Source organism: Motacilla alba, chromosome 12 (genome assembly GCF_015832195.1).
Source record: "Motacilla alba alba isolate MOTALB_02 chromosome 12, Motacilla_alba_V1.0_pri, whole genome shotgun sequence".
In the NCBI taxonomy this organism is placed as follows: Eukaryota; Metazoa; Chordata; class Aves; order Passeriformes; family Motacillidae; genus Motacilla; species Motacilla alba.
In genome coordinates, this window is record NC_052027.1 from 4,546,184 (window position 1) to 4,572,515 (window position 26,332).

General features: G+C 41.7%; 2 protein-coding genes across 20 annotated transcripts in view; one reads left to right on the forward strand and one right to left on the reverse strand.

The window, feature by feature from the left end:
• MDFIC2 (MyoD family inhibitor domain containing 2) overlaps positions 1 to 22,624 on the forward strand; it is a 44,984-nt gene extending 22,360 nt beyond the window's left edge. Inside the window, exons 3-5 of the mRNA XM_038149517.1 lie at positions 12,173 to 12,241; positions 17,150 to 17,371; positions 20,923 to 22,624. Of these exons, the coding sequence (XP_038005445.1) occupies positions 12,173 to 12,241; positions 17,150 to 17,371; positions 20,923 to 21,182 (551 nt within the window). The 3' untranslated portion in view covers positions 21,183 to 22,624. The remainder of the gene's footprint in view (positions 1 to 12,172; positions 12,242 to 17,149; positions 17,372 to 20,922) is intronic.
• LOC119706209 overlaps positions 1 to 26,332 on the reverse strand; it is a 346,096-nt gene that overhangs the window by 244,927 nt on the left and 74,837 nt on the right. For 13 of the 19 annotated variants that reach the window (XR_005258447.1, XR_005258439.1, XR_005258444.1 and 10 more), the window contains 6 exons: positions 25,850 to 25,949; positions 22,623 to 25,596; positions 21,020 to 21,172; positions 15,979 to 16,118; positions 11,881 to 11,966; positions 2,636 to 2,743 (listed from right to left, as the gene is read on the reverse strand). The gene's annotated coding sequence lies outside the window, so the exon portion shown is untranslated. The remainder of the gene's footprint in view (positions 1 to 2,635; positions 2,744 to 11,880; positions 11,967 to 15,978; positions 16,119 to 21,019; positions 21,173 to 22,622; positions 25,597 to 25,849; positions 25,950 to 26,332) is intronic. The other 6 variants (XR_005258441.1, XR_005258438.1, XR_005258443.1 and 3 more) reach the window with 6 other exon arrangements.

Here is a 26,332-nt window from a genome sequence, read left to right on the forward strand (position 1 = left end):
CATAAAAATCCCCAATAAAAAGGCTCAGCAAGAAAACTGTCACACCCCCTAATCCTCAGCAGACTCTAACAAGATGTTCGCATGAGCCAGAGATTGTCTCCTTCCCCAGAAGACAAAAGGGACAGAAATCAATACTGTCTAGCATAGGATTAGGAGGCAAGAGATAGATAAAAAGGATTCCTTAACCTTACAATTAGAAACCCCAACTCTCCAGCCAAAAAGATAATCAGAAACAGACTGCAAACCTGTGTCACAATAATTGCTGCATCTTTTACTCTTTGAAAACTGATATTTTCAGAAGATTTTTTTAATAATTTATTGCCACCCCAAGAAAGGTTTTGATGGCCACTTAGCTGCAGACAACTGCTGCGACCAAACCACAATTCAACACACATGGCAATAGAATTATTTCCTAGTCTTTATATTTTAACCACCTCCAACCAAGCAAAAATTATATTACCAATGCTTGTACCAACCTCCCAGTAAATTGTACCACTAAAAGCAAAATTATATGTAATGCACTACTTCTAACAAATGATCAGCTTACTGTGCCCTGAACCAAACACTTCCACAGATTCTTCATGCCAAACCTGGCATAAGCATGTGCTCTGATTAAAAAGGAAACAACTTAGTTGTTATAGCAAGCAGCGTCTTTAGCTTTATTTGGTATTACTAATGCTTTTAAACAGAAGGCAGGGTACTGGCAAGAGTAAAAAACAGACTTGAAGGGGGAGGAAACCTGCAGGCTGGAAAGAAGCTGCAGTCTCCTAAGCCTGACCCTCCTGCTGTAGATAACGAGTGACCATAAGATGTGAGAGCTGGAGAAGTTTGCTGCATAGAAATTTCAGACTCTTTCAGAAGCTCAGCAAGGCAACCACAAGACATTGACAATGACATTTACGAAGCCTATATTAGCTTACAGCAATTACTTCAGCACCAAATCATACATGCTTAGGTACTGTATGTTCCCACTTCACAGGAGGTTAAATAGCACGAGCTCTTATTGGGGGACGGTCAGAATTTAAGCAGTCAGCACATCCAACGTTACAAGACTTTCCTGGTCTTCCTGGTGCTATCAGGGGATGAAAAGTCAAATAATTTCTTTTTCCTTCAAGTGCAAAACACTTGCAAACCATCACTTTATGCTCCTGTGAGCCCACTGTCTCCTGAACCTTAAATTTCCTGCCTTAAGCTAACTTTCGATGGTCTTGTTCAGTGCAAGTTAGACTCTACCTCAGAGCTGCCTCATGTTCTGTGGCAGATGAAATAATCCCTGTAAGTAAACTACTTGAAACCACTTAGAAAGAGGTTGGCAGAGATGCAACTTAAACCATTGTCATTTGTCATGGAAAGACAAACAAATCACCCTTCCCAGAAGAGTCGTGACTCAAAATAAACACATGGAAAAAGGCATGAATTTCTATTCCCTTTTTAGCAAGCTCAAAGACAACATAAAGCTTGTTTTACACATTCTTGGAGATTAAAAAGGAGAAATGATATCTACAGATTCCAAAGTACATTTTCTGGACCTCAATCCAGATGGGAATAAGTCATTCTCTCAGTCCACCCCCAAAGGCTGAAGCCAGACAGAGCAGCCCAGGCTGTGAATCAAACAGGGAGCAGAGGGCAGTGTGGTCTGCACGGTGGCATAAGCAAATTAATCCTTTCTCAGACACACAGCTCCCCAGGGACTCCAGGTCTTGCTTGTGGCAAAGTCAGAGACTCACAAGCCTTTGCCTACAAGCACGCTTGTCCCCAAGCCACAAGGAGCTTCCCTGCTGTCCAGCTGGAAGGCCAGCTATGCTGGAATTGAGTCTGGGAATATGGCACCCTGCCTGTTATCTGAAAGTTATTTCCCGATAACATTTTCCTCATTTTATAGCAAAGCAAGCTACTGGTTAGCACTATTAGAAGCACAACTTAAGACACAATTTGTATTCAGATCAAGATTTACCAAAGAAACTGCAAAACATTTTTTTTGTGACCTCTGTGTGGCACAAAATCCCACACCCATCAGGATCCCAGTGCCACCCAAGCATTCAGTCATTTAGATGAGAACTACATCTTCCCCTCCAAATACAGGAGAAAGGCACAGTGCTACAGACATCACCAAGTTTTCAACTTTGCCAGTTAAAGATTTTGAGATTCTCAGAGGTCATGGTGGTAAAAGGCAATGCAAAAGCCTAGAATACCTAAAAAGATAGGAAGTATTGCTGTGCAGAAACAGAGAAATAAAGATGGGTGAGCTAAACTTGAACTTTCAAAATAGCCTAAACCCATGGTTCAGAAAACTAGACTAGGGTTATGTTAATAACGTACTCCACAACCTTCAAAAGTCCAGCATCTTTATCTGTACCATTGGTAGCAGAAGGGATGTGACAAAGCATACAGTGGTTACCTCAGTTGTGATCATTTTAATGAAGGTTTTGCATAATTAAGATTTTCTTTTTGGTGTAGGTATCAGATACAACACTTGCTATGGTTTGCCCTGCAGCCAAACATTTCCATCACCTTTAATGGGTATTAGGATGGTCCCTCATGGATCGAGGCAGACTCATTTCACTGGTCAGGTGCATAAAGAAAATTCAGACATGGGCTACCAAAAAAAGGACAGCAAAAGACAAACTTCACTCACTCAGAAACTCAGGGTTCAATGCTGCATCAGTGAATCAGGATCCCCAAGCAGTCTCTGCTCTTTTGGGTAAGACAAGTTGTGTCAGCTGCATGAAAATTGCTGTATTCCCTGGGGAAAACACAGAATTATAGAATCACGTTGGTTGGAAAACACATCCAAGATTATCCCAGTGAGAGGCCACAGGACATTAACTAAAGGGAAGGGGTATCTCCCAACTTCTAGTAGGAGCTATTTTTAACATACTCATGAAGTCAGGGGACATAGCTTGACTTTTCTCTTTCCTCTGATAACAATACAGCTTGGAGCTGTTCACAAAACACCCATGTGGATAACAAAGGCACATCACCAGCTAAGGAGCTTCTCCTGCTTAGTGAAACTCTCTTTTCCCATTATTTTCTCAAATTGGGCAGCCCCTCAGACGCCCAGGTAAACACCTCACCCTCTCAGCTCTTAGAGCAAGGCATAATTTGAGGTACTGAAGTAGTACCTCCCGTGAAAAAACTAGCTCACTAAGTCTAATTCCATTGGGGGATGGAAGCAATACTTTTTCCTTAACATTTTTCATCTGCTTTCAGTCCATCTTTAAATTGAGAATATTTTTTATGTTAATGATGCTAAAGAAACATTTTGAAACTTACTCAAAACAGCAGTACAAACACAAAAATGCTGTGCAGAGGCCCAAAAGCTTTAGAGCATGAGAATGAGCTCATAACCTCACCACCATTCTCTTATGAAAATTGAGTAAGAACCCCAAAAGGGACAGCTTAGGAGCCACAAAAATGCTGCTTATTCCCATTTGCAGGACCTCACTTGATTACTTTGGTATCAGGCAACCCTTGAGCTGCCTCCTTTCCAGGGCTGCTAATTTTGCACATTACCTGGAGAACTGCCACAATGCTGTTTGCCCTCTTTCCTCTATTCATCTGCTAAAGGAGAAGCAAGGCCTGTGGCCCTCTCCCTTCCCAGCTGAGGATGTTTTCCTAACAGAGGCTTCTCATACCAATTAACACCATCTGAAAGCCTTTAGAATGGGGAGATATGCCAATTTATCTGCTTTCTACCCAGCCACTCCAGAAGTGGGTAATGCTTATCTGCTCCAATTACTTCTGAAAATGTCATTTGGAGCATCCCAGATGGAGCCAACCCAAGAGACCTTTCAGATTTTGGCAGTGGCCCTCAGCAGTGCTCACCATGACCATTAATTGGGATGTTGCTGATTAAAGCATGAGTACACCAGGCTGGGCAGCCCCCACCGGCTGGGCTCTTCCAGCAGCAATGAGCTGGCTGTGTTAGAAACCACATCATCCAAAAATTTTAGAAAGCACCTTGGCCCCATTAGGAATGGGCACCCAAGACCCCATTGTTGCAATCAAAAAGCCTACACCAAATGGATTCAGTACCTCATGAGGACCTACAAGAGAGCTGGGAGGGGGCTTTTGACAAAGGCATGAAGTGATAGATAAGGGGAATGGCTTAAATTTGAAGAAGAGTAGGTTTAGACTCGATATTAGGAAGAGATGTTTTACAGTGAAGACAGCAAGAAGTTGTGGATGTCCCATCCCTGGAAATGTTCAAGACCAGGCTGGATGGAGCTCTGAGAAACCTCGTCTGGTGGAAGGTGTCCCTGCCCATGGCAGGGGGCTCGGAATAGCATGATTCTTAAGGTCCCCTCCAACCCAAACCATTCTATGATTCTATTTTTGCTGGAAACACACACGATGCAAACTTTCTCCGCTACTTAGAGGACACTGATGAGGCTTTGGTAGGCAAGGTCAAGATGTTTGCCTGCTCTGATAAAGCATGAGGAGGTAAATCATCCTGTGCAACTCAAGTCATTCAGATGGTACTTTTGGCATTCCCCCCCCCTCCTTGCTTTTGTTCTGTCAGTCTGAAGAGAACAGCTCGTGTGATGTAATTTAGAATGGAGCTTTTTTAAAGCTTTCACTCAGGAAAAGCTTCGGGAGCTCTGGGGGTATAGCTTAGCTCGGAGAAATAGAAAGAAAGCAAGTTTGCATTGACAGCTTGATCCCAGAGAGAGGTGGCTGCCTGCTTGTCTAACAGGTCCTCTGGGTCTGGATGAGGCAGAGACAGAGGAGCAGTCATATTAAGTGAACGCGCGCTGCCAATGTTAAAGGAACAATTACCATTATTCTGCATAGTTCACTGTTTGCTACTGCTATTTCCTTCAATAAAACCTCTTTTCACTTGCCAATTGGAGCTTGTCATGTAACAATATTTCTTATGCACAATACACATACTAAAATGCCCCTGTGTTTTTAATACATTTATAGTTGTTAACAATAGCAGTATAGCGACAGAAAAAAAACTGTGCTTGCTTTGAATACAGAACAGATTGAAAAAGAACAAACCAGTGGCCCTGCTCTGAAGGATTAATGGGGGTTAGATTTTACCTAATCTGTGTTAAAATAGTGGCACCTCTTACACTTCTTTGACACCCATTTCTTCCTCTCAGGGCCTGGGCTGTGACCTCCTCGCTTGGAAGGGGTTGTACACCTGAGCCTTGTGCAAAACTTCAGTGATGATTTTGATGTCAGGGAGTGTTGGGGAGAGCATTGGGCTCTCACCTGTCCTTGTGCTGGGCAGCCCTGAGGGGGATGGACAAGGGGCGCCAGCCACTCCTGTGGCCTTGGCAAGCCCAGCCTGCTGAAGGTTGCCCAACAACTCCTTGTGAGTGGTGCACAGACAGGCAGGAGCTGTGCTACCGTCCAGCAATACCTGAAACTCTGGTGTTCACTGCCACATCAGACTAACAAAACTCCTTGTGAACGCAGCTCCTGGTGAAGCAGGACAAACAGACAGATCTGGGGAGACTGGCATTTCCCTGGGGCTGTGGAGCTCTACAGCTCTCCTCCAAGAGCTCACACAATGCAGACATTGTGCTACTACTGCACTTGCCAGCATCACAAAGCCAGGTGGAAATGACCGCAGTGAAGGTGCCACGGTGAGAAGAAATTACGTGTTTGCACTTCTGAGCAAGCTAAACCTCATATTTCACGCACCCAAAGGAACAAGCAGCTGTTCGGAAACCTTTGTAGCACAATCATGAAGGAAACTTTCTTCTGCCGTAAGAGACGTGTTTTCTAAGAACACTATTTTCTTCAGAACAAGTTAATATACACAGGAAAAGACATCTTGAGTGTTCCTGACTCTCCTACACTATCCAGGAATAGTGATAGACTGCGAGTTTAAACACATTCTTCCACTGCACAGTGAGAGAAGTGTGTTTAATGCTGTGAGCAGAACACTTACCATGTTTGCCTTTGCCAGAGCCGGCAAGACTACACCGTTTTAAGAGAACTTATTACATACATAAGTAACACTGGATGTCACCTGTCTGCCCCCAGAATAGATGTTCTGCATCTTTGGTGCAGGGGGAAAAAAGGATTTGTGAAAAGATGCACAGCATGAAACATCTTCTGCTTCAGATATTGCTAATTGCTTTGTCTGTGCCTTTTTCTGAGGAAAAGAGCAAGGAAACCCAGAGAAGGCCACCATATTGGAGGCTGGTTTGGAGCCTGATCTGAGCTCCCTGGAGCTGTTTTCTTTGACATCTGGTGGTACAGGATCAAGCCCTTGCAAAGATAAATAAGGAGTTTTCCAGCATGGTCCAGCACAGCCTGTTCTGCAACACCTGGGGAGGTGCTCAGATGGCAATAAGATTAATAATGTTTATTACAGTGTGCAAGTCCAGCTCCCATTTGTGTTCCAGCACGGCATGCAGGCAAGAGGGAAACAAATGGAAGTGTTTGCTGGAAAAGTCTCATAGAAGACAAGACTCTCACAGATTGCCACTCACCATTGGGTTCAAATCAAAGAAAACTTTTATACCTTATTAGAAGACATGGAGGGTTGTACCCATAGATTATCACATGTCAATTTACCAACAGCAGAGCTGTAAGGACTACCTGTGAGAAATGCTGCATCTTCTGTGATTTGCAGCTCTATTTCACAGCATCTAAAATGTTTGGATTTATTTTAAGAATATATATGGGTTTGATGGTGTTAATATATGTGGTTTGGTTGGTGTTTCCCCCCACCAAATGAAAATGCTGACATTCTCAGAGCTGCTCTGGCATTAATGCTGTGCAAGGATATCTTTGTGACCATAACTGTGTGTAATGCCTGCTTTGGGAATAAACTCTTGGCACACAGCTTCGGTGTCATTCAGGAAGCAGCACAGTTGTCAAGGACCTTGGGACACGAAAGGAAGACACTGTTCTATCTTTTCATTGGAAAGTTCACAAATTCTGCCTAGAGATCCCTCTGATATTTTCACTTTTCAATACATAGTGATTACCAAAAATAAAACTGAGAATTTTAAGTGCTTTCCAAATTTAATGACACAGAGTTTTACATGGAAAAAAATTCTTTTGTAATCAACTCAGCATTTTCTGGTTTATATTACCTATAAATTTCCCCAGCTAAGGAGTGAGCAATTGCACAAGGATGTCCATGGGTGACACCTATCTTTAGTTACTGTGCCATTGTATTAAATAAAGCCCCATCCACTTCTAGCTACTCAGCTCAGGTTAGGATTTTGTTTCTGAAATTTGGTCATATTGGCAGACAACCTTAACCTCATTGTGGTGTGAGTCATTAACCATGAGAGGAAGGAAGAGTGAATTAATGCAGGAGTGACATCGAGGCAACAACAACAATAACAATTGTAAAGTTTGTTTTTTCTCTGCTTTGAAAACAGCAAGGTCAATTCAAATGAGACAATACATCAAACTTCCAGTTTCACTCTGTGCAGTGAGGAATAAAGAGAATTTGAAAGGTTTGAGTTAGCCCTGCAAAACAACAAGATGTCCATGAGCACTGGGATGGGCCTGCCCCAGCACCCATTGAGGGGTGTGCAGGCAGCCCCATCAGAGGGTGGCCTCAGGGGCTCTGTGTGGTGCTGTGCATCCCAAATCCCAGCCTGGGGAAGAGGACAGGGACTGGCACAGGCATATGGTGACTGGGGTGACCCACTGACATTAATAAAAACAAATATTGCTAAGCCCTCCACTTGGAGGGGGAAGGACAGGGCTGTGTACTTTCAGTTCAGGTTCAGTTTGGGACTTACTTATTCTGAATTTTTTTAATTATCCCTTTTAGGAAATGTCAACAGAGTGCAGTTTTGAACAAAAAGAAAGAAACAAAAGAATTTGGAAAGCAGACTTTAGCTTCATTTACAACACTTTTTAGGGCTGTTTCATATAATAGGGCCACCACACACCTATGAGGTCCTCCCCATCCCTGGAGTGCCCAAGGCCAGGTTCCACAGGGCTTGGAGCAACCTGGTCTAGTGGAAAGTGTCCCTGCCCATGGTGGGTGGTTGGAACTAGATGGTCTTTCAGTCCCTTCCAACCTAAGCCACTCTATAATTCAATAAGACCAAAAAAAATCCAGTCTGGGGCTTAAATACAACTTCAGGTAGAGCCACTTTTATCTCAGTTACTCCCAGAGAGGATGATCTCTTTCAAGACCTGCTGGAATAGCAACAGGGTGCCAGGATGCTCTGATCATAAAATTCAAAACAGGGAAAAGATGATAAAAAAATTACCTAACAGCAAGAAGCATGTGAAATACCACGAGATCCTGCTGCTCCCTGGGCCAACCCCAATTCCTGTAATAGATTTATCTCATGGAAGCCATTCAAAAAGTCATGACTGCCAGGACAGAAATATGGACCTAAAGAAAAACATGACAGGGAAAGAAAACAGTGGCTGAAGGGGAATTTGGGAGAGCTGATCTACCAACAAGTCCTGAGGGCTCTGATAAGGCTCTCCTGAAAGGTGCACAGCTGTATCCCACATCCAGCCCCACGGGTTTCAGGGGTTGCCTTGCCTGTTGACCAACCGATGTTGTGTTTCTGCTGCAATTAACACTGATACCAAAGCTGTGAGGTTCCTGTGACAATTCAGTGATTTATCTTGGTGCTCATCACCCGAGGGCTCCTGAGGACCTCGCAGCAGGCTGTGACAGGGAGCGATGGACAGGAAGGGCTCTGGGCAGGCCCTGCAAACCAGCTCGTGAACACACTGGGAATTTGGCTATTGTGGACATTTAGGGCATGAATTATGTCCAGCCATTAACACAGGTGATGATGTCTGATGCAACAGGGACTTTGGACTTAGCACATAAAAACCTTTTCATAAATTGCTCAGTCCCCCTTCTTGCAAAGTCGTTACAACTCCAAGGTGTAAGAGAACAGCATAAAATTCACACTGATCCCTTCAATTCTTTTTTAAGCATCTTTAAATCCAGCTTTTTTTTTTCCTGCTATACATCTTTTTATAGTTAAAAGTAATTTTAAAGCAAAAAAGAACATAAACAATATACACTGACTCTTGACACTCCATTGCTTTTTTAAACTAGAATAATAAAAATTTGCAAATGAACAAAAGAGTGGGAGGAAGATATCTGATTTACAATGTTTTTGAGATAAAGAACACTATAAAAAAAGATCAATGTGAATAATAAAGCATTGTTAACTGAGTCATGACATTTCTATTCTCAGTGAAGATTTGAACAGTAGAGCTCTGCAAATGAGCACCTTGTGCCATTTTCAAAGTGGGAGGAAGACATATAATTATAATTTTTAAAGTGAAGAGAATTTTAAAAAAATCCCTGTGAAAAAGTTTATTGAAAAACATATCGACATATCAATATGACATAAATTACTTTAATTTTATTAAACTGGGAGGGGGGAAAACCTCTTTTTGAAGACTGGCTGCAAAAAAGCATTCCTTGAAAAGAATTTTCTTTATTAAAAACTCTTTGCTAAGATGAAACAGCACTGAATGTCAGCACTACCGTATATTTATTCTGTAACTCTTCCAACAGCCGAGATCTATAAAAGAAACATATTTTCAAAACAGTTTTAACCTCCATTGTCTTGATCATTCGTATTAACATTTTTCATGTCACCTATTGAAATCCCTTAAAGGAACCTTTTATTCAGTCAAAATTAATGAAGCCGTTTTCTTAAACAGCCTCCAAAAAGCAAAAAGGACGTAATGTTGTGCATTTTACTTGACATACGTTTTCTGCCATTTCACTTATTTGTGTGATGAGAGCAATACTTCATATTTATGCTATCAAGTCTGCAGAGAAAAGTGATTTTGAGAGAGAAGAAAACCAACTCTGCTCTTGCTGTGTGTGCAATTTAAATCCACAGCGAAAATACAGCATTGATCAGATTACTCCAATTGAGTCATTTAGTGCTTTGGCATTCCTGAAGTTAGGGCCCAGCTGTGAAATCATAGTTGGGGCCAAACATTGCTGTTAGGTGAGTGCACATGGCTCCCATTTTCTTCAAAGGGAATGACACACATGGCCAATATTTAGCTTTCACCTCTTCCATTCTTTAGCTAGCAAAGCCAGAACCAGTGGAGTATATGCAGGCAATTTAACCGAATTAAGAATACAATCAAGATTTTCCGGGACTTACTAGTGATTTGGGATATATAATTCAATATGCATCAAAACACAGATGCTCAGCATATTCTGAAAATCAGGCCATCTCGAATGTCTTGCTTTAAGCAGGTAAAATCATAAATTACTCTGAGTATTTTGGCCATTGGATCCTAACAAACTGGGAGTAGTACACTTCAAAATTATAACCTCCAGTTTCTGGCTTGGCTAGGATGCCTGGGAGAATTACAACATCCCAAATGATTTTTGTTCCTGTGTTGGCACACAGTTCTCCCGGGCCATTACCATTACAGGACCTGAACACAGTGCAGGTGCCCTTCTGCAGCAGGTGACCCCTAGGGAAAACCCAGCTCCTGGCTCTGGCAGATCCCCTGGGATGCACTGAGCTGCTGGGATGGCCCACAAGACCTTATAGCTAAGTGCCATGGAGAGAAAAAAGGAGGCATCCCAAAAAGCTAGCTGCCCCATGCTGCATGCAGATCTTCATTTCAACTCAAGGTCAAGTGGAAAACTTTTCTACCATCCTTGCTGACTCTCCTCTTCACTTTCTCCTGACTCCATCTGTTCCTCACCCATCTCCTTCGTTCCGCACTCGCCTCCCTCTTCTTCCTGTGTCCATCTGTTCCCTCCTTCCTCGACACAAGTTGGGGAAGGGAAGTAAATTCAGTCATTCACTGAACAGATTTCAAGATGAACCCCCTCCCTCTCCAGTTCTAACTTCATTCATCATGGTAAAAATTATAATGAATAGAAATGTTGAAGGTGAAAATTTATTGGGGATTGTGTTGCTTTCTTATATGAAAAGCAGTTAAAGCGGCATATAAACATTGGCTTCATTCATTTTTTCTTAATATATGGCATAATTAGTGAGAAATATTAGTGGAAGTGCTTGCTATGCAGTCCATCAACACATGCCTGTCAGAGCTTAGGATCTGGGCCAAAAGTTTTTGCCAGTCCTGTGATAGATTTACAATAAGCCTATAGAAGGCTTTACAGTTAGCTGGGTCACTAATTCATGAAGTTAAAATGTATGCAATGAGGTCAAAAATTCACTATTGATAAAATACCCCCTCCCGGGATTGCACCATTAGCTTTGTTACTGCAACAGCAAAATAAAGTAAACCCAAAGCTCCTGTGAATTACCAGTCCATCATCGTAAATCAGTAGTGAAGCACTTGCACGAGTTCATGATGTCATCTGAAGCCCGGGATATATTTATAGCCTTGTGTACTATTTCCTGTTTCCTCATGACAAAAATAAACAGTCTCCAAATCCCCTGCATCCTTCTGCCTGAGCTCAGCAAAATGTAATGGGCACGAATCTCTGAAAGGCCCCGTGATATACTGGTCTGGAGCAGCTCCCTTCTGATGGGCCACGGCGCCCGCGCTCCCTCTGGCCTCTCCCATGTGGGCAACAGCAGTTCCTATGGAGTTTCCTCCATCTGCTGCACTGACTGCTGGGATAGTCCCACACCCCCTCCTACTTTGCCTCCCTGCCACTTGGAGAGAGAAGGAAAGGAGATTTAAGCCTCCAAGCCTTAGGTAGGGAGTGAACAGCCTGGCAGGCGCATCCGAGGTGGAGATGCTCAGCATTGCTCCGTGTGGGACCTGGGCTTGCCACCACAGGGACCTTGGGCATCTTGTCCACCTAGACTGACAAGCCATGAAGCTTGGAGTTTGGGCTTAAATTTCCTCTCTCCTCCTTTACTCATGGTCTGGGATCCTCATCCTGAGGTGTTTGGGCATGGATGATGCCCCACATTTCATCTCAGACCGCCCAGATTTCAAATTTTCTGTACCTACCTGAATTTCTGTGTTTGCTGGTGATCCTCTTCACCTCTCCTTGGATGAAACTTTCTGTCTAGGCAGTTAATTTTCTGCTTCCTTTCCTGAAAAGAGACAGAGGGTAACACAAACTGCGCACCATGCCATGTAATCTCCCCCAGCAATGAAGCAGATTTGCTTCTGTTTGACCTCAGACCAGCAACTCCTGAAGTCAATGACTGTCACTAAGTGGCTGAGGGTAATAGCTATGCCAAACCACATTCATTTGACACTTATCTCTCTTCAATTTTGTTTTCTTCTCTCTACCAAGACCGTCGCACCAGCTCCCTGCCTCTACTGGCCCTCCCTGGGGTGACGCCGAGCAGTGAGGACCATCCAGGTAAGCTGCTGTCCCCATGCATGCAGAGGTACTCCCTCCCTGGCAGACTAATATATCCCTCAAATGATCAAGAAAATGTGTTTTGTTTTTCTTTGGCTTTTGCCTTTTTGAAGCACTGCTGTCAAACCCCGAGGTTTGGGTTTCATCGTTCTACGAGAACCAAGTGTGTTCAGATCAAGCCTTCACACGCACAAGTTTTCATCCATCAGGTCTGATGTAGCTCTGCCTGTGTCATCTGGGGACTGAATGGACATGGCACACAGCTCTTTCAGTGATGAGCATGTGCTACATTAAACAGACAGGTAGCGACAGCAGGGCACGGGATAATGAATGCTGCACTCATACATCAACACGCCTCAGGGGAAAATTAAAAAGTTACAGGTCCTAAACTGCTACAGTTTTCCACACAGTTTAGCATTAACCCTTGGGACTCCTTGCTACGGGAGCATGAGACAAAGGGCCACTGCCAGGATGGATTTGGAACAAATGCCAGCATTGAGTAGAGCCACAGGCTCCCTCGTCCTTTGCTTGTAAGATGTGGATGAGCCCTAGGAGGGTCAGAGATCAATTCTCTCCTTCTCCTTCAGTGGAGTCTCCTCCTAAACAGCTGCTCCAAGAGCTGCTTTGGATTACCTGCATTGCTGCAGTCCCTGTTGAGCAGAACAGAGCACCTCTTAAACCCTCTGTCCCTTTTGAAAAATAGACTTAGAGCCCTCGTATACCTCAATACTAAATCTCATTTCAGAAGCATGCAGGGAAACTGCAGACTCCTCTTCTCCAGGGCTGCAAGATGCTGGTTTGTGCCTAAAGCCAGTGAAGAGAAATAGAGGTCAGGGGACACACTGCAAATGCCAGTCTTGGTATCACTGCTCCTCCCTATTAACCAGAGGGATCTGGGGCTGACATCAGTGGAAAGTAAGTGATTTACTTTGTGCTTTCATGAATTTAGACACTTGTAGTCAGCCATCTGAATCGCCCAACTCCAAAAAGAAAAAGAAAAAAGAAATTCCATGTGAGTATTGAGACTGTCTTTAATACAAACATGGGTGAACAATCCCAGTCTTCTACTGCAACAGCCAAGGCAAGTCCCAGCTTCCCCATGTGAGGAAGAAAGTTGCCACTTCATACTATTTAAAAATGGCACATTGTGGGGGTGTACCTTCAGCAGCCTCTGCCTAACAGTCTAACACTGAATAATCTGAGATTTCTTCATCATGATACACTTATTTTTCCCTTTAAGTTCACTTCAGTGGTTGATTTCTATACGTTAAAAACACAGTCATATGTGGTCATTTGAAGCTGAACATAGGCTCTTAAAAGAGAGTTGCAAAGTTTGACCTCTTCCCATCTCTAATTGTAATTTGGGTTTTTTTTAATATTCTCATTTAATAGTAATCATAAATACTATGAGTGGTATGTAATATATTTTTAAATCCTATTTGGCTACATCTATTTGTTCCAAACTCTCAACCTACTACTGTTCCATCCAGTGACAAACTATTAGTAGGAAAAAAAAAAGTGCTAACCACCTTTTTTTTCTGCTGGTCTAGCACAATCTTTATTTCTTCAGACACTTTGTGCAAACATTATATTGATAAAAGACATAATGTAGATGGACCCACAGCTGAACTGAAGGTAATTGCATAAAAATGAAATTGAGACCTATAATTGTGCACTGCTTTAGCCTCTCCTGCAGTGTTTTCTGGAAGCAAGGATCTCGCTTGTCATAGCAAGTTGCTTGTTACAGTGATTGCGTGGAGACTTGATCTAGCTGTACAAGACAAGTATAACATTACTGAAAGGGAGCTTTTCAAACTAAGAGTCTGACACTAAAATGTACTGTATTTTCCAAGATGTAGTATGCTTTAACAAACAGAAGAGTCCCTGAGTGACAGCTTTTGTTACCCTTTTGTTTGATGGTGCTGTATTGAAAAATTCAGGTTATGTCTATGCCTTTCTATTTCTGGTTTTGATTTCTCTTCAACAGCACTTCAAGAATAAAAATTGACTCCAAGTATGAATAGTAGAAGTCGGTGGATACAGTAAATGTCAGTCTGGCATTTACTGATTACTTCTGTCAGACTTTTTTTTCAGTCTCATTTCTTGAATGTTTAAATTCATTCCATGGGCCATTGTATTGTTGCAGAATTGAGGAACTCAACAAATATATCATGAATTAAAACATATCTAGTTTAGATTTTTGGGCAGATTTTGAAAGTGGAAAATAATAGTTATTCTTGCCTAAGCCTTTTGATCTGCTCCGTGTGTATCCAAAGGCTCAGCCTGGGTGTAGCTCTTAGTGTGAACAAACAGGACCCATATGTGATATTGGCATCTGACCAACAGGTAGGGCTTGTGTCTTTCGGACCCACAAAACAATTGTTATCCAAAAAATCCAATGCATAAGCAGGACACTGCTTCCTCCTGAGCTCTGCTGCTTTAATCAGCACAACTTTTCCTGGAGATGGTTTGTTATTGAATGAAAGTGCAGGCAAAGCTGTGGAATGTCACTGATTTACAAACACTGGAAAACAGTCATGGCTGTACATGAAAGGACATCCAAAAGACACGAGTTGTCACATTCTGGACTGAAGAGGCTGGTCAGGAAGTCAGAGAGGGGGAAAAAAAAGCTGTATTTGCTTACTCTGAGGGGAAAACCATCAACAACTCATCACAGATGGGCAAAGCCAGGCATGCATAGCCTCAGATGCTGAATTCCTATGACCAAGGGTACAAGCTCAGGGGAGAACTGCTGTGCTTTGCACTGCTGGGTCACACCCAGTGGAGCCACTGCCTCTCCTGCCCTTCCCATCTTGCCTGTGGCTTTCCTTCATCAAAATGCTCACAAAACCTGACACTTACAGGTTTCTGAGCCTCCTCTTTGTGCCACTGCTCTCTTACTGCCTCCCCCCCATCCTTCACTCCCTGCCCAAGGCCAAGTCTCCTGGACATGGAAATTCACACTTCCATCACAGTAGACTTTGTTGTCATTATGACTTCAAAATCAAGACAATACCTCGGCCAACACACAATTTTAAAGCAGTGATTTAAAATGAAAATGATAGCCCAGTTTTTATGCTTAACTTATCCCAAGATCTTACTCTACTAACTTCTACCCAGCTTTTCTGCTTCTACGTATTTCACTAGGTAAAAATTATCTAAAATGGCTAGAAACACAGCTATGAGCAGAAATTTAAATTAATTGCTCACTCATTCTGTAAGTAAGTGGAGTCATAGAAATCATAGAAAAATTAGCTTGGAAGGGACTCTAGAATCACCTTGTTTGGCCTTCGTCAGAAACCTACAGTAAGAGCAGGTTGCTGGGGTTCATGCCCAGCTGAGCTCTTCACACAACCACAGCCTTGCTGTGGCCTGTTCTGGAGCTTTACATGTCCCATGATGAGGAATTCTTTCCCTGGGCAGTTCCAGTTGCCTTTGCTGCAGCTTCTGACAGTGTCCTCCCCTCATTTTCCATCTGTGCCCTGCTGGGAGGAGTTGGGGTCTGACTTCTCAGTTACCCTGGCTCTGGAGGGGAACAAAGCATCCAGCACTGTTCTTTGCCTTCTCCTCCAGGCCAACCAAAGCCAACTCCCCCAGACCCTGCTCACACAGAAGGTCTTCCAGAACTCTCACCAGCTCAGCGGCCTTCACTGGACTTGAACTAGATACTGCTTATCTCTCAAATCCTTGCTTCCCCCCTCTCCAAGCCTTATGGTTGCACTGAATTTTAAACTTACCCTGTAATCCATCCATCCCTTCCACATTTCCTCCTCTCTCTGCGAAGATACTGGGGGCACAGCTGCAGTGTCATCAAGGTTTCACTCTCTGTCAGCCTTTCCTTGGCTTTTCTTTAAGATATCTCAGAAGTCAAAGGTACCTAAAAACCAAGAGATATGCAGGGCCTCTCTGCAGACTCCTTGCAGGCAAGTACAGACGAACCACTTCAGAGCACTTACTGTTCCTCTCAGAAAGTAGCATTTGCAAAACTGAGGTGTTTGTAAAGATTGATTTTCTGTATATAGCTCAAGAGCAAGCATATCACAAGATTTAAGTGAGATAAAAAGTGAGGCTGTGCTTGATGTGAGGTGCAGGAGTTAATCAGCTGTAGATAAGAACTGATGAGGTTTTATCATCCCCGCCACGGAGAGAATGACTGTGTTTCTTGGCCACTTGATCACTTCAGAGATCGAGTGAAACTATATATCAACCCATGTTTATCTGTGCCTGAGGAGTTCTTCAAGAATAAATTGAACTCAGAACTCTTCTTAACCTTTCCCCTAGTTGAGGCTTAAAATTAAGCTCTCCCTCTGGTTTTTGAGCTGCCTCTCTGGCACGCTGACAGCATGTGAAGTATCCCATCTCCTAGTTGACTTCCAGGCCAACAACGCGAGTGGGGATGAAGTTATGAAATAAGGAATCTGGATGCTAAACAGAGACCATCTGGATATCTTTGCTACAAGATTATGAGCCACGGTGAGCTGGCACATCTGCATCCAGGTACCGCCTAGGTGACATTGTTGGCTGTTAATTTAGGGAAATGAAGTTGCAGCTGAAAAATAACGAGATAATTGTTTTGCCTTCTTTTATGTCACAAATTGAAGTTAGGGTATCAAACTCTAAATAGATGTCTGCTGAGGCTATAGTTCTGTTTTCTTTCCAAGCCTAATGCCACCCACTGGAAGTAAATTATTACTTAGCCTCTAAGTCCTCTGGGTTTAAGAGAAAGCCTTAGAAGGCAAGTTCACAAACACCTTTACTATGAATAAACCTCTGTAAAGAGACTGAAATCATTAGGTGAGAAGGGTTAGGCCTTGGAAGTAAACAACTGTAGGTTTGAAAATTCTGCATATGTTATTCTCTCAGATCTCTGCCTTGGTATCACAGTCTTTTTTTTCCTAATCCCACCAGATAACCAGCTTACAAATGAAAAACACACAGATGAAAAGCCTATGAAAGGTATTGTTATGAGTTCTGTCGCAGAATTCAGCATCACAGACGCTTCATCAAAGGGTACCAAAAATGAGAAGAAATTGTCAGATGCAAGCAGATCATCCATTGCTTCCCTGGAGAAATGCAGAGAATTCACTTACATTGAAGATGATGCATCAGTACATCAGAGAGACAGTGACGGTATGTTTGATAAAACAGATCACATTTGAGCTGATTTCTAAATAATGCCCACTGCAAAAGAACTATGTATAACCAACTCGAAATTAAATGTTGAACAGGAGGTTCAAGAACATCGCCAAAAGCAATGTTAAGTTGCCCTGCAGATATTTGTGTGATAGATGAGAATTTCTAGAAGATGATCTTAAATTGTCAGTGATACTAAAGTCACAGAAGAGGAGCTCAGAGCTAATTGTGCCACAGAGCATTTGTACTTTAGTAAAGAGAGTTTGCACAGAGGCACCAGTGTCAGTATCAGATAAATCTATTCCTGGTTATTCCAGTGGATGTTAAAAAAAGGCTCTGTGAAGTATTTCAGAAGTTTCTCTTGAGTGCCTTTTGCAATAATGGATTAGTGTGTTATATCCAGTGGAGCTGGGATCTGTCGTGCATATCTTTTAACAATTCCTAAATTAAGCATTTCTAAATACAGATCAACACAATAAAGTGCCCTACTCTCCAAGGATCATTAACATCTCTATTGTGTCACAGATCCTTACAAAAGGGATGTCTATGACACATCTGTTGGAATATGCTTAATTTCAGAGAAGGATCTGAAGTATTTATTTTATTTAGGGGACTTGTCCTCTTGTCCAGACACTCCCTATTTTTGAATTTGAGGTCTATCTCCACCACTACTGGCACACAGGTGTGTACCATGTGATGCAAATAACAGATTTCATTCTCCTTAAAAAAGCTAAACGTGAAGGAAATTAACAACAACAACAACAAAAAAACCCCAATCTGTGCTTAATTAATAATGTTAAGGGTTGGCTAGAAGCCAAGAAAACCAAAGGAAGACAGATTTGTGGTTGTCACTGCATACTCGGCTCACTCCACTCTGACAACTTACTGCTTATTCCACATACACAAGGCCAAATCCTGTTTGCTGGTGCTTGGAGAACCTCTGAAGGCAGAGCAGTAGATGAGGAAATTGGTGATTATTTTGTTCCCAGGTGATTATTTTGTTGCTCAGACAACAGCAAATACAACACTCACAGGTCTCACCAAGGATGACCAGAAAGGCTTCAGCAAGCTTCGGACCAGGGTTGCTCAGAGCATCATCTGTGAGCAGATGCCACCAACAAGATCAGGGAAACTTAGAGATGAGGCATGCTAGAAAAATTATTATAAATTCTTCTTTTGTGCTAATTAATCTAGTAATGTAGAGAACGAGAGCCGAGGTCATTGTTCTCACTGAGATAAACGCAGTAACGCCGTTTGGCAAACAGCAGGGAAAACAGAGGGGAAAACAAGAGATTGCATCTTCTTTTATGCAGTTTGTGGCTAATTTATTTTCAAATATATAAATGAATGCATAGGAATGGATGTCTAATTGCTAATATCTATTATTTATATACATTACCCCACTTAAAACAGGACCAAAAAGCCTCACACATGCAGATTTTTTGAAATGTGTTACATCCATTATCACAGTTCATGGTGTGTGCTCTGATGGGAATTTAAAAGCATCTTTACTGCACATCACAGAGTCTGTGCTGAAACATTACTTTATTATTAAAATCTTGTGCTTTTTGTGTGCTCTCATTCCTGGATGAAGCCCTAAGAATCATATCTATTCTCTCCAGATTACATAAGCACCATTATGGTTAACACATCCAGAGAAACTGTTATTAAAAAAATGGATCTTTGGAGAGGGAGAAAAAAAATTGCCAAATCCTTAATTGAGACATAACTTTGAATTCTGTCTCTCACATCTATGTATAGGAAAGAAATTTCATAAACATAAGAGATCTAAAAAGAATAGTCTTAATTACAGCAAGAACTACTGGATAAAATGATTACATTTTCTACAGCGTAAATTTCATACAATTAAATACAGTGGTGTCACCTTATTAACTGTTTCAATTTTATAATTATTTCAGTTCATTTAGCTAGGAAAAAATATAAGCATGAACTTACTGAGTATCGCCAAAATCTAGTCATTCTTATTTGACAGAACTGACTTAGAAGTTAGTTGTGCTTGTCTGAACCTAAATAGATCTTGACATATTTAAATAAGTATTAAAATTGATAACATTGGTGATGATATGCCATTTAGAAAGAAGTTCAGTCATATGCTATTTGTTCTTGCTACCTGCTTTAACTGCCTTTTTAATAAAGAAGCTGGAATGATTTTTTTTTATTTTGTTTTTTCATCAAGAAAGCTTTCTAAAAAAAAAAAAGCATAATTCTGGAAACTTCCTGGCAGTGAACTTCATGTTACGTGAGCTAGAAAATGCCACAACAGAACCAATGCAGTTGAATGAGTTCACAGTTAGTCATCCTAGGGCAAGAAATGTGGTTATAACCATATGCTTTCCTGAAAGAACCAATGAAAAGACATTCATATTGTTGAAGGCATTTTTCCTTTGCAAAAACAAGAAGAGAAAAAAAAAGAAAGAAAAAAAGAAAGGTCTGGGTTTGTGCTCCAACTGGATTCACACAGTTGGAATCTCACACCTGCTGCACCCAAGCAGCCTCCCCAGATGCTGGAGGCTGAGGGGTGAGGAGTTAATTAGTTGATTTTGGGAGGGCACAAACATAGCACAGGGGTTTAGTCATGGTGACCAAGTTTTCAGGAATATTCACTGGCTCCAGACACACATCCTACATAATCTATTTTCCAAACTTTTGTCTCCTTTGAAAAACTGACATTTGTGAATGAAAAGGTGAGAACCCTGTTTGGTGGGGAGTTGGCAGGACCCTGAGCTGAGACACACTGCCCTCTCTGAATGCTCTTCTCCAGACCTGCTCTCCCTCCCTGTCCTTGGTAGTCTTTTAACATTTCTAGTGCAAACTCTTGTGAAAATGAAAATAAACTCCAGTGTCACTTGTGCTGGTATCACGGTTTACGCAACCCCACAGAACCCTCACTCACTGCCCCTCTGCAGAATGGGGCTACCAGGAGGGTAAAAGGAAGAAAACTCATGGGATGAGATAAATGCAGTGTAATAGGACAATGTAGTGGTTTTACATGGGAGGAAGAAAAAAATTTTTTTAAAAATTAAAAATAAAAAATTAGAATATACAAAACAAGGTATTCAAATTGCAGTTGCTCACCTCTCACCAACTGATGCCCAGTCAGCTATCTGAGCAGAAACCCCTGCTTGTTTTCTGCCTAATTTATATTGATGCCATATGGTCTGGACTATCCTTCTAGCCAGCTGGGGTCACCTGTCCTGGCTGTGTCCCCTCCCAGATTCTTGTGCCTCTTCAGCCTCCTTGCTGTCTTGGCATGAGAAGATAAATTTGGGTTTAAAGGGCTTGTAAAGGGTTTGTTCTTCTGCATTTCACTGCCACAGAATGTCTCCATTCCAATTCTTTTCATAAAGCTGCTGTTTTTCCAGAGCAATTAAAGTGGAAAATAAACTTTTCACTTGTCTCTACGGAAGTATCTATCATCAATGTATTTTTAGCACAGTCCCTCACTTCTGTCTAGCCACACTGGCCTAAACCTGGGTAATCCCAACTCACACTTGTTCTTACGTCTCCCTGCTTTTCCTTTCTCTTAGATGAATGCGCAACACTTATCCTGGCCTGCTTGTTCTGCCAGTTTTGGGACTTTCTTATAATGCTGCCTGATACCTGTGAACATTGGCTGACAGATACCTGTTGTCCATCCAATAGATATTACCAGACCTCCGACGAAGAGCACGGCAACAACGACTGCAACTGTGACTGTGACATTGATTGCAGCCTCTTTGAGTCCTGCCACGAGACTGGGGAGTGCCTGGAGCTCGCCATGGAGATTTCAGAAGTCTGCTATCGTTGATAGGAAAATAATTGACAAAATTCCTCAAAACTACCTGACAGATTACAAAGGAGATTTTTTTTTTTTTAATATTAATCATAACCAGAGATTTTGTCAATGAGGACTATGTGCATCTCGTCCCTCCCTCCCTGGAGGTCTCTATTTCTGTACCATTCTGGTGGCATGGTATCACAAACTGCTGAAACCAATAAAGGACAAAAAGGGGTCTTCTCTGCCATAGATGACAACAGAATTCCTAAGTGCCAAGTGTGCTCACTGCTTTATCCACTGTCAATCCAAGCTTTTCTAAACCTTTAATTGCTTTAAACACTGGTTTTGCCATTAATAAACACAGAACAAATTAGGACGTTATTTTAGGACTGATATATATATTAGTTCATCTTCCTAATGGATTCATGCCTAAACATGTATTACACATTGTTGGTTATTATAAATAATTTATGATACAGCATCATTTTATAATTAAAAATTTATTTATTCAATCTCTTAAAACACTCTTATATGCCCAGTATAGGTAGAAAAAAAATTAAATTAATTAGAAACCATGCTACTGGTAATTACAGCAAATGTCACTGAAAATCTCCAGTGAATTTTGTGGAGGAAGCATTTTCACAGGGTACTGCAATTCAACAGTGTATTAATGTGCTGGTCCATGGTTATGTAATAACAGGTTATGCCTATTGTTCATTAGTTATAGGAAAGGACTTCTTAAGTGTAATTAGCCTAAATGGGAATTGACTGCACACTTCCAGAGAAGAATTACCCCACAGATAGCCAGTAACTCCTTTGCTTGATTTTCATTTGTAAGACTTTTGCAAGAAATAGAATATTGCCACCTATTCTAGTACAAACAGGCATCTCCACCTGTGCACAGAAGATTACAAAATGACAGTATCTATGCTGGTTGTGCTTTCAAATTCCCTCTATCTCTTTTCTGATGGCAGGTCTGATTAATAAAAAGGAAAAACATGTTGCACATGACACATATGACAACAAAAGCATGTAAATTCAGCTGCCTGAGGGTGCAGAACACAGGTATTAAGCACAGAGGAAAATACAGAATTGCTTGCTCACATTAGGTGTATATAGACTAACACCAAAGTCAGTGCTCCCAAAAACCCCACTGATCTCAGTGAAGAAGTGCCTGTGGAATCCCAAACAAGGATCCTGGGCAAGATACTAGAGTATCTTGAGTATTAAGCATTTCTAAATTTTAAGAGTATTAAGCATTTCTAAAATCATTGAAGCCACTTGCATATTAATCGGAGTAGTCCTAGTGCATAAAGATTTAATGGGGGGAAAAAAATCATGTGTATATCCTTTCCTTATCCCCCTTCTGGAAAACTCATGCTTTCAAAAAAATCAGAAAGCCAGAAGTAGAACCACTAACAACCTTTTTCCAGGTGTCTTACAAAGCCTAGTGACTAGAAGACAACAAACCTCAGCAATGCAGCGAGCAGCCCAGAACATCTCATTTTTCTGCTCCTTCCAGGACATTGGTGAGGAATAGAAGAGATTTCCTTATCTTGCATTGTCCCATTGTGAGCTGTAGTCACCTAAAGGAGCTAAATCATTAGTCCTTCATCACCACATCAGTCCCAGCCTGCTGGCTGGGTCTGGACCCAAATCCCACAGCACAACCCACTGACATCCAGGAGGCACTGGTTTGGGTCACTCATCCCAGGATGGGCAATGCTGAGTTTTAATGCTTCAATTTGCACTCTCCCATGGAATTTTGATCTTAAATCTTCCAAAGCTAAGCTAAACTCTCACTTCTACATACCAGGCCACAGAGGCTTGGATCATTCTATCCTTTCTGCCACAGGTTGTGATAGAAAGTGGCATGTGGATATTTATGAATAAAAACTCTGACCCAAGGCATTTAGGATGCAGAAAAGAAGGAAGCTTGTTCCACGTACCAGTTCCTAGAGAAGCACCAATAAAGATGTACATTGGCAGTCCTTGCTCTTGATGCCAGTCTCCAAAATGGGAGATTTCATGTGCAATGGCTGAACGGAGCCCAAGAGGGGGAACCAGAGGGTGGCATACCCCTAAATGTTGTCAGTGAGGGAATCAGAGATGGGGAATTAGCCTTTCAAGCCAGGATGTCTTGTTCCAATTCTGAGTCTGCAAGAAAAAACATATTGACCACACCAGTATAATGCATGGCAAGAGAAGTCTCATTCAGCTGTGGAACTGGACTGGGAGCTTTTGGCACAAATGTGGAATTTTTTCCAACTTTTTTCCTAGGAATCATAATTCAAAAGATTTTTTTTTTGGTGTTGTAATCCATAGATTGGCATACTGAGGTCATGTCTACTACAGAGCAGAGGTAAGGTCAAAGACAGAATAACTATACCCATGATTAGACAGGATGTCCCAGCAATACGAATGGAATCACACTGGGATATATTGAGAGCTGCTGTTGGTGGTGTTTTAAATAATGCAGCAATATCTCCTTGCTGAAGTGTACATGGGCACACTGCTCAGTTTCCTGCTTTAGGAAGTAGATTTTTTGAGACCTTTTTCAGCAATGAAACCTTGAAAAGCATGTTATTTCATACAACACAGTAGAATCAGCAGCTTGTGATAACTTTGTTTTCTGTCTTAAAGTTGTTAATTGCAACATTGTACTTTCATGACAGGTATGAGCACTTAAACATATTGACACCAGAGAAAGTCAGTCAGACTTTTCCATTAACTATTCCAGAAACTCTTTGAAAAGCCTCCTATTCCCACACTAAACTGACTTCCTGGTGCAGAAAAATACCCATTTATCAGATCTGAACATGGGCAGACATTCCAGGGAAGCCGAAGCATTTGGAACAATTCGAGGCTGGCTCTGTATTTTTTATTTACTGGGAAGGAAGGTCTGGGTGCTGGAGTAGGAGGCGTTTGGGTGGATGGCTGTTGGGAACATGTTGGACTCAGCTGTGCTCCCGGCGAGATGTCAGTGTGTGAAACCAGCTCCTGAGAACAACAAATAGAAGTTCCCGTTTTGCAAACGGGAACAGCGCTCCGACACGACGCCTCTCCCCGGCACCAGAAATGCACTGACAGATTGCTTGGGGGAAGAGAGAGACAGAGAGAATAACGGAGAGCTGCATTGCTACCTTCCACAGGAAAGGACCATGGGATGCTCTCTAAGGATCTCCTCTTGGAAATGACCCAGCAGTCTCATCCTTGAGACAAAAATGTCTTCTCACCTCCTTTCACTCTGTTCTCAGAACACAATACGGATTAGGATGTAAACTTTAGGGGAACTGATGTTTGCTAAATATTGGAAAAGCCTCTGGTGGCTTCCAAAAGTTTAATGTTCAGTTATCTCAAAGAATATTAAGAATATTATTATCTCTGACTGACCATGAGAACTTCCATAATGTCTTTTTGGTGCCTTACTCTCCATGTGCAATGAGTCCCTTAGATATGGGGCTGGCAAAAATTATCCCATGTACATCCCCAAATATAGGGATGGAATATATTATATTACCTCATTTGACTTTCCTCTGCTTCCTAAAGCACTTTGATCATTCATATTGTCTTGAGCAATCATCAGCTAAAGCAAGAAACATCTTCCAAATGTCCAGACAATGCACAGCTCTGCCTTAACTCCAGTGCTGCTGAGGGATTCAGGCTGAGTGCTACAGCTGAGCTCTAGAAGATTTTGGTTCTCAGGAAGAAAGCAAAATATGGGAACAATTAAGATGTTTGCAATTGTATTTCTTCTATTATGCTTGTACAGTATAAAAAAAAGTTCAAGAGTGTCAGACTAAGAATGTATGTATCTATTAAATTTTTCTTTTAATTATGTGAAATGGGTGGTTCCATTGCTTTCATCTGTTTAGGTTCTCTTAAATGCAAGGTAAGTTTCCTATTATGCAAGAAAATGAGTTTACCAAGCAGACTGGGATTTCCAGGCACTGCTCCACTATAATTCACTGTAACTGAGCATTAATCATGATTAATAATCTATCATTCCTGTGGTTTAGGAAAATAAAAAGGAGTACTTTATTGAGAAACTGCCCTTTCTCTTAGCATACTTCATATAATTGCACAATGGAACAATTCTAGGGAATTCATTATCCTGCTGGTAATGATCTAGATTTCCTTAACATTGCACACGAATGGGAATCGTTGCCATCTGATGGATGTTCCATGGCCTGTACAAAATGAGTTGGTGGGTGCAAGCCAATTCATAATGGATGTGTGCCCATATCACAAAAAAACACCATTATAATTGGTACCCTTAGGAAAAATGCCAAGGTCTGAGTGTAAACAGAGCACTTTCTGTCCCAGGAGCTCGCGCCTCCGTGGTCAGAGTTGAAGCACAACAGAATGAGCAATGCTGAACTGCATCTGCTGCCTCTGTGAAGGGCTTGGCTCTCCTGAGGTAGCACTTGGCATCTTGGACAGTCTGTAAAATAAGAAGAAAACTCATTCTGAAGGGCCACACTTGTGCCACTTTCCCCACCATCACTGAAGTCATCGTGGGGATTGTGCAGGTATAAAATGTAGTGGAGACAGTCATTGCTACAGTCCATAATTTGTTCTCTAAGTGTATCCAGAAAAAAATATATTTTCACTAAATGAGAAACGTTTGTTCACCAATCCTCATTTGAAATCTGATAAATCTTCCCATCAGAAAATGCTGAAAGTCACTGACTTACCATCTCCTAGTGCTTTCCAGTGGGAGACACCATTTTAGTTGTACTGAAGAGGGACCAGGGACTTCCAACAGAGAAGTTCATAGGTCATTGGAGTACATTGCTTATAAAATAAAGAGAGAAGAATGAAGATATCTCATGGACATTCTATTGATGGCCTGCATGCACAGAGCAGCTTAAGCAAGCAAAGTAATATTGGAAAAGTCTTCTTCCTTATTAGAGAAACCTGCAAATCAATCAGTCATTCACATGCCCACACCACAGTATATTGGAATGACCATGGTACAAAGAGAGGAAAAGAAACCCCCACCTTATCCAAATGCATGAAAAATCACCATCAATGTCATTAAAATGCAGACTCAATTTATATTGCCAGTTTTGCCATGCTTCCTACAAAGTAAAAAATAATGCCAGAGAGCAGTCAGGAAAATATTATTAGATCAACTGTATAAAAAGCATGAATGATTCCATTAGCAAGCACAGCTG